We start from the raw sequence: 12,166 nt of genomic DNA on the forward strand, positions 1-12,166 counted from the left end.
TGTGATAATAACTCTACCAAAACTCTATCTGGAGTCAGGTGTTTCAATCAAGGAGGCTATAAGTGCAGTGAAAAATAGCCTGACTTTTCTCAAAAGAGGTTGGCTGGTGTGATCCGTGCTTTGATCGCAAACATCTTCAGGAGACCACAAAGACAAGAATCGTTATAGAGATGCCTGACGCAGAAAATCACTACTAAAGCATTTCAAACAACCTTGGTGTTCAGAAATGCACAATAAGACAATTTTTTTACAAACTAAAGAACTGCTGATATTCTCTGTGGGTGTCCTGAACATTTTATTCAATCTTAAAGGAGGTGAAAGAGAGAGAACAAAACACCTGTAACTTGTTAAGACCTTGTCCACTAAGAACACTGAACAAGAATGGGGTTAATAGAAGGACAATATGGAGGAAAACATTATTCTAAACAGAGACAATCTCCTCTAGATGTGTGAAACAAAATCTGACTCCCAACAATCATTGAGGAAATTATTAGTTTAAATTTGGATCATGTCTGGGTAGCAGAGCACATGACATGAAGCTTAAAGTGAATGATTAATGCACCAAGACCATGACCCAAAGCACAGAAAGTAAATCAGCAATAAATTCATGTTTTGCTAAAGTCCTGACCTTAACCCCGCTGAACTGCTGTGGCATAATCAGAACATGGACATGCCACAACATCCCAGAAATACTAATGAATGCACTTGTAGAGAATAATGGTCGAGAACTGACCTACCTATTCCAACCTGCAATGATTACTTCCCATTAGAATGAAAAGTCCAAACGTACGTGTTACTAGTTTAATTGGGCTGGTTGTTTGAAATTGTCCCTTGGAAGGTGAGTAGACCAAGAATTAATGAAGTAATGAATGTTTTCTGTGTACAGTAACTTACTGGTTCTTTTGATATGAGTGTGATTGCAATTTTTGAAATGTTGGATGGAAAGATTGTACAGCATCCATTTTTAAAAGTACACATTTAAAAACTGAATTGGGTGCACAACTTTGAATTTACCATCAATTGTAGGAAACCCCAAGAGGGTCAACAGTATAAATACAGTGCTGAAGTTTCACGATGTCTTTTAATTTGACAAGGTCAAGGCCCATTATTCTTCTTGTTACTGATCATGATTGACTACACATGGTAGGTTCTAGTTGGATCTCTTGGAGCCATTTCTACTGCAGATACTGCAGATTCCAGGAAAATCGTTCAAACAATTGTACATAAGTAATAGTTCTGTTACCACTTTGCCAAGGTCTAGAACAGGGGTGGGCAATCTCAGTCCACGAGGGCCGGTGTCCCTGCAGGTTTTAGATCTCACCTTGGGTCAACACACCTGAATCACATGATTAGTTTGTTACCAGGCCTCTGGAGAACTTCAGGACATGTTGAGGAGCTAATTTAGCCATTTAAATCAGCTGTGTTGGTTCGAGGACACATCTAAAACCTGCAGAGACACCGGCCCTCATGGACTGAGATTGCCCACCCCTGGTCTAGAAGAAGACTGAAAATGTCACCCTTAGATGAGAGCAAATTGGTTAGATGTTCAGGAACAAGGCAGGAACCGCCAAGGATTAAGTGTCACTGTCCACAGTGAAGTGCTGATCAAGAAAGAAGTCGCTGCAAAATTAGCATGTCATTCACCTGCATGATGAGTGTATGTAAACTTCTGACCACAATATGAAAGTGGTTCCAATCTTTTTCCTTTTCTCTAAATGTATAATTATTACTTTCAGCAATCTGAAGGCGATATATTGATATTCAATATTTCCTTGACACATATTACCACATTAGAATTTTTTTATTATTCTTAAACTTAATGATGATCTAAACCTTTAAATCACTGGTGGGTTGAGATGATTTCCTTCCTCCCGTGTAAAGCTGGATCCCCCCGTTGTTCCCTCTAGTATGAACAAGCCTTACTTTCAAACCTACGCGAGGTCAAAAGCACAAAGACAGCATCGTTGTGACAGGGCCAGTCATCCTTGTCACTTTGCTTTGCATACAGGATCTAATATTCTCTGCTGACTTGTCAAGTTCAGACTCCTCCGATGGAGAAGTAAGTCTGAACCTGAAGAATTCAAAAAATATTATGCATAATGGAGATTCAGAAGATTCTGAATCCTGTCATGCTTTAATTTGAAAAAACGACACTTAGTGATTCATTACTATTATTATAACCACAATGTGATGTGTATGGCACAAGCATTCCAAGTTTATTTACACTGCACACTTGACTGTGCATCATTTTTTATAACTCTTCCCAAGTAAATGTAAACATTCAAGGAATGAGCTGCATATGGACATCTCCTCTTCAGAGCTGCTGTACTGCCCAACAGCCAGCAAAGACTAGACCGCAGAAGTCGGTTCAACACACCAAACCCAGGCACTCGTCAGTGATCGACACAAAACCGCCACAGTGCCCTAAATAATGAAAAATATCTACCTAATCATAGGCTCAGAATCGCACACGCCAAGAGGGAAGGCTGTGTTGATAAAAGAAGGCAAAGGGCAACCGGTCTCTCATGAGCATGATAGTGCAGAGAAGGGCATTTGTGCTCCAAACCCATCATTGTGAATCAGCATCACTTGGTCTGAAGCCTAATCTGTTTGGCATTTATGGAAATAAAGTTTCCTGCTCTGTAAGCCTGTCTTTTTTTCTGTCTTCCTACACAGCAAAGGGGGGGAAGTGTAGTATTATGCTTATTTTGGATACTCTAAAGTATGTTTTAAAGCAAATTTTCCAGCACTATTTACATTCAGCACTCAAACACACCCTCACAGTCCAGTTCTGGTATAGTACCTTTGTTAGCCTGTGATGCTGCTGTTAGAAAAATACATCACCTCAATTTCTTCCAAAGCTTTAGCACAAAACTTGACTATTTGGAGCTGCAGGAGTGCACAAGGCTCAGAGTTACACCAGCCCACTCACCTAAGCACACAGGATATTTAAAAAATAAGAGCTGTAGTGATATGACTTGAATTCACCTGTACAGGTGACCTGCGCAAAAATGACTCTCTCCGCAAACGCTTTGTTTGTTAAGCAATGTGCAACTTACCTTCTCATTTAAATGTATTTTTTGGAACAGTTACAAACTGCTTCAAAGCTGATTATGGTCACATCGTGTCCTTATATCTCTTTTTCCAATCCTTTCATCACTTTCCATCTTCTGCACCACACACATGACCCAAGAGTACTTATGGTAAAGCTTATATATGCTGCGATGTTCTGCCTAATGTTTGGCATGAGAGCATTTTGTACAGCATTTTGTGTGTCTGTGTCACTGTGACTCAGATGCTAGACAAGTCATCGTGACAGGATAATGAAGCCCGGCGAGTTTTCGGGCTGCACCGTGTCAACATGGTGATCTGGGTGTTGAAGTTGTTGCTGCTGCCAATAGACGGGTGCTGGTATTTGGTGTCTGAGCCCATGTATCTCTGCAGGTGCCACCTCCTCCACTTCCTCTTGATCTCTCCTTGGACCTGAAACCGATTAGAGCAAAAGGGACAATTACATGTTTATTCAGTAAGTAGAGCTACATGTTCTTTACCAACATAAAACATTACTGGGAATTCACTGATAATGTTTTTGACACCTCTGACCAAAAACAGAGTTTATATGTTAACAAAAGGACAAAATGCTGCCAAATGCTTTCCAAAATACCTGTGTACATGTGGACAGGCCCTGCTGTTACTCCCTACACACCTCTGTCATTCTCCAAGTGTTTTACTTGAATTTATTTCATACAACAAATTTGGACAATTTAGAAGATTTTGAATAATCGACTATAAAAACTGCAGCTCTCTTAAAAGCGGGTGACCTGCATTTTAATTAAACAGAAAAACAAATTGGTTGGCGTGATTTTCAGCAGCAGACGAAGCTCAAGGACGGAGGGGAAAAAATGAAAAGCACCCAGAGAAAATCCACAGAATTAAACGCCGCCAGCGCTGAGGTGGCGCGCCATTAAAAGCAGTACCCGACACTGACATTAGTTTTCATTTAGACCATGTCAGAGGGAGGAAAGTGAACCAAACCTTCTGCTGGAGGATTGAATATTTTTAAATGTGCCTTTTTTGTTGTTTTTTTGCAGATATTTGCTTATGTTGGAACATTATCTACAGTCAGTTGCAGGTTTTGGAAATTTGTTGCTTTTTTGTGTCATGTATTACAGGTTAAGGGGCTGTGCCAGGTGTTTGTGTTATTCTGCACACTGTACACTTCTATTACTGGATTAGACTACATTCATTTTTTCCCCCAAATAGTGCGTGCATCTCCAAGGTCTCCCTTCACTCTCTGAGTATGTGCGTGTGCATATGTTTCCCTGTTTATGCGGCACTGCTCCAGCTCCCACTGGACTCTGGCTGGCACACCTGACACTCATCGACTAATCAACCCGCCCCTCCCACACACAGTCATCCACACACACACTCGCCATCATGTGCTTTCATCGGCAGCAGCAATAAGAACACTTAGGCTTCACATTTATTTCTCTAGGACCTAGAGTCTAGGTCCTTCCTTGTGCTCTACCAGCTTGCGTCTCTTTGTTCGGCCAACTCCTTGTTAAGTAAACCTGGCTGCACACTCTCCACCGGCTTCTCCAGAAAATCCTCAACCCCTCATTTGGACCCACGTATCTTCTTTTTTAAAGACAGTCCTGCCTCGCAATCGAGTCCAGCAGTTTTTTCTTTTGCATGAATTTTACGAGAGTATGACACTTTAAAAACTGTTTTGCATTATTTAGGCAAAAAGAAAATCAATATAGCTTTTTCTTCAGTCATTTTCTTCCACTTCTACCTTGTCAATATTTGTTTTCTTGCTATCGACATGTCTGCCATTCCTTAAGCACCGAGAATTCAACAACTAAACCTAACATATCTTACCAGCAGTGCACAAATCTTCCACACTTAGTAAAGGACACCTGGAAGTTGCATGAGATTAAAATTCAGGCAGCATAGTGTGAAGCCTCGCCATCTAGCCCAGATTCAATCTGGCCCAGCACTGAGAACATAAATAATCTGCCCACAGAGAGCCTGTGCAGACATCACTGAATAGCTCCCTGCCAAAAAGACTGTGTGCTTTTTACAGCCCTCCCACCCTGCAGGCAAAGTGCAGAAAATATGCTGTGGGGAGGTCCAAGAGAGGAGCTGGAACGACAAGCGCCGGTGACTCATACCCGCCGCTCCATCTACCTGTCAGGACTGTGTGTGAATGTAAATGGTGCGCACAGGGACCGACGGAGAAACTACAGATAAACTACATTTTCTGAGAATGAGAGCACGACTGCAGGCTATCTCTGTGTGGAAGTACTGTGGTGTGTTTATATCAGCAGTGTTTACATCACCTACCTCTCCGTTCAGGAAGCAGTAAAGGACTGCGACCACAAAGCCCTAAAAGGAAAGAAAAACACTGATAAGAAAGCAGGAGCAGAGGATGTAATGGTTAAATTTCTTCTTTGATCATCTCGTCTTATCAATTATTTGTTATTTTTACAGTTTTTCTCAGTTCCAGAGGCATCCTTTTTAAGATCTTAGCACTAAGGATGGTTTCCCCGTGTTTTTAGCAAATCTGAATACCTACTCTGTGGAACTGTTATTATTATCTGAGAGATTCAACAAGACATGATTTTAACTTGTATGATTCACTGGACTTCCCTCGCTCTCCCTATTCTCATGCACCTCACGGTTAATGCTCTCCCTTGCAGTGTAAGAAGCGAGAAACCCCTGTATAATCCACAAACTTTCACTACACTTTTTTTTTTACGTCATCTTTCCCTCCCACCTCCTTACTCCTTTCTCTCTTCAATGTCCAGTCCGATTCCTCGGTGTATCTGAGTGGGCTCTTCCTTGTTTTCAAACTGGTGACACGTTGGTGCGCTAAAGCTCAGTAAATGTGTTTTACAACACTCCTACTAATGGCCCTCAGCTGTTAGCTAACTGGACAGTATGTGACATTAGCTGATCCAAGTCCCGAGAAATTCCACACTCCTTTGTGATGTGCATGCAGTCTGACAATGTCACATTTTAGCACATGCTCGGATCGCTTGGAAACCCGGGCAAGCAGGTACTAAGAAAGTACCTGTACCAGGTACTATGACCTAATGGGAAATGGGTTTGATGATCTGACTACTAGTAGTAGGTACTAATGGAAAAGGGGCTTAAAGGTACAACACACTGAACCTTGTAACAGCTGGGCTTCAACAGCACAAGACCACATTATGTGCCACTCGTGTCAGCTAAGACAAGGAGGCAACAATTCTCACGGGCTCAGGGAAATTGGACAACAGAAGATTGGAAAAACGTGGTAGGCTGGTGTTACCAAAATGAAAGCATGAATCTGGATTACCTTGTATCGAGAGACCAGACTGCTGGTGATGGTGGTGTAATGGTGTTTGGGGATATTTTATTAGCCAAATTCACTGTACCCAAATGGCCGCCACAGTCACCCCATCTCAATTTGGGTTGTAGTGGAACTGGAGATTCACATCATGGATGTGCAGCCAACAAATCTGCAGCAACTGTTTGATGCTGTCATGTCAATATTGCCCAAAATCTCTGAGGAACTCTGTGCCACGGAGAATCAAGTCAGTTCCGAATGCAAAAGGGGGATCAGTCCAGTATTAGCAACGAGTACCTAACAACGTAGTTGGTGAGCACAACTATTTAACTCATGAAGAAGACTTAATCTCTCTTGGTTATAAAGATTGTAGACACTTGTGTTTGTTTTCCAAATACCTTCTTACAGCTTTAACTGTCTTAATTAAGCCAAAGCAACAGAGGAAAAGCTGTACAAAATAACATGTGGCAGTCATGACAGTCATAAATGTATTACACAGACAAAACAAATGGGAGTCGAGTTGTAATAAGAAGGGGGAATAAAAGGAGTAAGGAGAGGATTGTGTTGGAAAGGTTTCCATATCTTCCAAGCTGTTGTAATGCAGCTGTGCTGTCTGGCTGCATTCTCCATCATTCCTCATTAAATGATGAACTGAAATAACATCAGAGCTTTAAACAGTGACAGTGCCACTGAGCCAGCCAGCAAAGTGCTTGGAGACCTGATGCAGTTTTCTTTAATAGTAGCACTCGCTAGTTCAGGGCTGAAAGCATACCAAATCACTATTTTTGGACTTTTTAAAAGTTTAAGTGACCACACTTCTAGAAGACTACATTTATTTTAAGGCACTGGATTTTAGGAATCTACAGGTATTTTTTTAACAATCACTTTTTCCTCAAAAACATTTGATCTCATACCTGAAATGATCCCAGAATCAAGTCAAAAACCAGCCGCAGCTCAGTCTTCACTTGCTCGGGGATAAATGCAAACACTATATAATTGATCCCAAACAGCGGAATCAAAAGCAGCGTTGACTTTGCCAGTCGCCTGAAATGATAAGGCAAAAACAAATTCAAATCCCTCCCTCCAGTCAAACCAGCATCCAATCTGTCTCTGTATACCCCAATAATGAAATGCAGCTCAGGAGTACTTTTCATTTTAAATTTCAGCTCAGCAGACCAGAGACGGAGGGGGGGGGGAAAAAACACCATGAAAAGTGTCAGTTGGAAAATAGCTCATGCATTATGACTGGCTTATGAGATGCTCTCCATCATATGAAAAACCACTTAAATACATATAGCACTACATCTCTGTGTAAAGCAGCTGCTGGATGGTGGAAAACCACAGTGTGCTGTGCATGCTAAGATTTTCTTTTCTGAAATCCAAAAGGACTAGTTATCCCTGCATCGCTCTGAGCGTAAAAAAAGTTACATTTGCAGCAATAGTTACAGGAAGAATACTCAGGAGTGCGTGCTACTCTGCTGCTCTGCAAGTTTATTCAAACGAATCTTTGTTTATCCTTACAAAAGCAGCTAATGTTCACAGAATGTCCACCGAGACAGAAGTGGCGGAGCTCTTTCCAAACACCCTCGTTCGTATCAGTGACATTTCATCCTTTATTAGCTGATACACAAAACAAACTTCCAGCATGAAAAAGAAATTTAATTACACTCACGAGTACTGGTTGGAGTCGTTTCTTCCAATATCGGGGCAGTTTATCTTCTGGCGAAGTATCCGAATGATGCAGATGAAAAGAATAAAGTTCATCTGTGGAGAATACATTACAAAAGTCATGTGAGAAAAGCACTGAGGCATTTCACACTGCATCTAATGCATATGGGGAGATGTTTGTGAGATTCAACTCATAAACAGAAGCGTTGGATTGTGGCGCTGGCCTGTGGGAAAATGAGCATTTCTAAACTGATGATTTGGGCTGTGAGTGTGAACTTGCAACACATCAGTCATCATGATGCACTCCCAGCTATCAGTCACTGGCTAAGTACAGAAAAACAGAGTGTACTAACAGTAAGGCCGCTGACACTCATGTTAAATAATGAAGCTGACCCTCCTCTGGGAACAACTGCTAGCAAATAACTAAACAGACCCATTTGGACACTAGTAGGCGTCTGCTATGACACTTTGTCCAGAGCAAGCTTTTAATAGCTGGAAATTATATTAAAAGCTTCTTTTTTTTTCCGCCTTCCATGAGAAGATCAGTACCACTCATGATTTAGCTAACCACAAATATTTAAACACAGAAAACAGCTGGTTCTTTGCAAAAGGTTCAAAAAGCATCCGCTAGATTTTCTATAAATGTGACGCAGAACACAAAAAGACGTAGGCTGTGGACCCCAGCTGCACAAAAATGGCCAAGAAATGACGTAATCAGGAGCAACCGGACAATATTTCCAGTGTTTGTTACTATAGCGATTACTTCCATTAAGAAAGCTGATAAGATGCTAAGTTCACTTCAGGTCACTTCACGAGTGACCAAATAGGTAATGTGACAACACACATATGTTATGCCAGTTACTAGAAATCTTATAACCATGGCGACAACATCATTACTAAACAACAACAACTTAAAGATTAGACGACCTTCAAGTTAAAAAATCATAGAAAATAAATCTGTTTTCTTAATTTAAAAGTGAAAAATGTACATTTTTGGACTTTGGCCTGGTTTTTGCATGCTGTTAGCCAGAGTCTGTTCTTCTTTTCAACTTTTATAATGCTTCTGGTATCGTTAAATTAGCTTAATGCTCGAGTAAAGCTATAGGCAGGCTTCTAAAAAGTGGGCCACTTTTGAGTATTAGCATACTATAGACCAAAACAAGTGTTCAAGTAGTAAAGTTAAACCATTTAAATGAAATTCAAGCACAAAGTTTGTATTAGCAAAAAGAAAAACCTGAGTACTAGCATGTGTTGGGTTGTGTAAATGCTAACTAACACTGTGTGAAGCTACCAGTGTTCACTAACATGCAGCTTTAATTTTATTGTGTTCAAATGGACACATGAGCTTGGCAACGTTTCTCTATTGCATATGTCTCTAAGCATTTTTTTTTACTGCAACTGCAACTGCTCATCGCCACAGATCATCGGTCTCTATTTCACTCAACACTCTTTATGGTCTTACTATTTCCCTCCTGCCTGGCAGCTCCATATTCAACATCCTTTGTCCAGTATATCCACTATCCCTCCTCTGTACATGTCCAGACCTAAGCTGTCTCTCTGATGTACTCATTTCCAATCCTGTCCCTCCTGGTCACTCCTAATAAAAATCTCAAGATCTGCCACCTCCAGCTCAGCCTCCTGTCTTTTTGTCATTGCCACATCTCCAAACCATACATCATAGCAGGTCTCACTACCATCTTGTTCCCCACTCTCTGCTTCCCTTTCACTGTTGCTGCTATCCTTCTGTCACAAATCACCCTTGACACAAGTCTTTTCACCCTGCCTGCACTCTCTTCTTCACCTCTCTTGTGCACTGTTGTAAACTTTTATTTGAACAAAAAAATGGTTAGGAAATTACAGACCTGCAAAATAAAACATCAATGAGGGTGCACATTAGTACATTTAAGAGAAGGAAGGAAGAAGTATTTCAATGGGATCCGCTGAACGCTTTGCACTCCTCTGAAATAGTCTCACTCACGCAGAGATTAGAGTCTGTTTTTCTTACTAGAGATGCGGTTCAATCTGCATCTGAGCTGTCACACTTTAGCATTTTTATCTTTTGGGGTTTTGATCCGTGCACTGGAGAAAAACTCATTTTTTAAATTACCTTTCTGCTTTCAAATTTGCATGCTAAATACCGTATTAAACTTTTTTCCAGCAGCCTGTTATCTTGACTTTGAAACTGTGACTTAAAAATGAGGCAAGCAGCTGCTTTTAACAGCTTATTTCTGTCTGAATTTCATCAAAGACTTGAATACGAGCACAGAACCACAGTGTAAAAGTCCATATCTGTGGTTTTACTGAGTATGGTGGATTAAATTATTGGTTTGACTGGACACTATTTCCTTCTGGAGTCCTTTTGTCGCATAATACTATAACTTGTTTCTACACTATACTGCCAAATATATTCGCTTGTCTGCCTTCACAAGGACATGAACTTAAGTGACATCCCATTCTTAATTCATTGGGTTTAATATGATGTCATCCCACCCTTTTCAGCTATTACAGCTTCCACTCTTCTTGGAAGGCTTTATGTGTTGATGGGAATTTTTGACCATTCTTCCACAAGTGCATCTGTGAGGTCAGACACTGATGTTGGACGAGAAGGCCTGGCTTGTAGTCTCCAGTCTAATTCATCACAAAAGTGTTCTGCTAGGTTGTTATCAGGACTCTATGCAGGCCAGTCAAGATCTTCCACACCAAACTCTCTCATCCGTGTCTTTATGGAGCTTACTTTGGGCACTGGTGCACAGTCATGTTGGAACAGGAAGTGGCATACTGCTATACTGTTCCCACAAAGTTGGGAGCTGTAAATTGTCCAAAATGTCTTGGTATGCTGAAACATTAAGAGTTCCTTTCATTGGAACTAAGGGGCAGATCCAGCTCCTGATTAAACATCCCACACCATAATCCCCCCTCCATCAAATTTTACACTTGGCACAGTGTATAGGACAAGTACCGTTATCCTGTCAACTGCCAAACCCATATTCATCTATCAGATTGCCCAAACAGAGAAGCCTGATTTGTCACTCCAGAGAACACATCTCCACTGCTCTAGAGTTTAGTGGCAGCGTGCTTTACACTACTGCATACAACACTGTTTTGCATTGTGTGATGTAAGGCTTGGATGCAGCAGCTCTGTCATGGAAACCCATTCCATCAAGCTCTTTATGCACTGTTCCTGAGATAATCGGAAGGTCACATGAAGTTTGGATATCTGTAGTTGGCGAGTTCTGTGAACTGAGGTGCACAGTTCACCGCTCTGTGATTTGTACGTGGCCTACCACTTCATGGCTTTGTTATAGTACCACTAACAGTTGACTGTGGAATATTTAGTAATGAGGGGATTTCACAACTGGACTTGTTGCACAGGTGGCATCCTATTACAGTACCACGCTGGAATTCACAAAGCTCCTGAGAGCATCCCATTCTTTCCTAAATGTTTGTACAAGCAGTCTGCATGACTAGATCTTTTATACACTTGTGGCCATGGAAGTGATTGGAACATCTGAATTCAATGATTTGGATAGCAAGAGAATACTTTTACCAGTACATCTGTATATATCTTGGATTGCGTGCAGCTTAACTAGAGATAGGTTTTTGTTGTTTTCTAGTGCTTTTTTCAGTCTTTGTGTCACTCAGAATAGACGAATGAAGACAACTTTTCCACTCTTAGTGCCATTTACTTTGAAAGAGCTAGCTCAAGCTGGCTAGTGCTGATATAAACCATGAAAATGTTTTTAAAGCTCATGAACTTACCAGAATTGATGCCAAAATAGGAGTTTTAATGATCCACCAGAACACATCGGTGTTTTCTATTATATCCCAGCACCTGGTAAGACGTGAAAGAGTTTTAATGTATAAGATGTAGCAAAACAAAGCAACCCCCCCCCCAAAAAAAAAAAACAAAACAAAAACAAAACAACACAAAAGAGTATTTTCTGCTCGATTCTGGTCTAGCAGTTCCCTAGTCTCTCACCCCACATCATTATAGTTGGCTTTAGCGATGCTCCAAGCTGTGATGAAAATTGCTGGACCGCCTGGGGGCAAAAAAAAGTATACAACCAAATGTTACTGTGGATTCCAGCTGTAAGGTTCTCGACATGTAGTTCATGTACTGCTGACACTCTATAAGGTCTCGCTAATAGAACAAGAAACAAGACT

The 12,166-nt window shown here is 41.0% G+C and overlaps 1 protein-coding gene across 2 annotated transcripts in view; it reads right to left on the reverse strand.

Annotated features, from left to right (window-relative positions):
- Positions 1-282: 282 nt before the first annotated feature.
- Positions 283-12,166, reverse strand: part of vipr1b (vasoactive intestinal peptide receptor 1b) — a 52,624-nt gene continuing 40,740 nt past the window's right edge. For both annotated transcript variants that reach the window (XM_082546076.1, XM_082546077.1), the window contains 6 exons: positions 11,982-12,042; positions 11,762-11,834; positions 8,007-8,098; positions 7,249-7,378; positions 5,347-5,388; positions 283-3,483 (listed from right to left, as the gene is read on the reverse strand). In XM_082546076.1, coding sequence (XP_082402202.1) covers positions 3,292-3,483; positions 5,347-5,388; positions 7,249-7,378; positions 8,007-8,098; positions 11,762-11,834; positions 11,982-12,042 — 590 coding nt within the window. In that variant the 3' untranslated portion in view covers positions 283-3,291. The remainder of the gene's footprint in view (positions 3,484-5,346; positions 5,389-7,248; positions 7,379-8,006; positions 8,099-11,761; positions 11,835-11,981; positions 12,043-12,166) is intronic.

The sequence above is a fragment of the Aulonocara stuartgranti genome (genome assembly GCF_965226115.1).
Source record: "Aulonocara stuartgranti genome assembly, chromosome: 9".
Lineage (NCBI taxonomy): Eukaryota > Metazoa > Chordata > Actinopteri > Cichliformes > Cichlidae > Aulonocara > Aulonocara stuartgranti.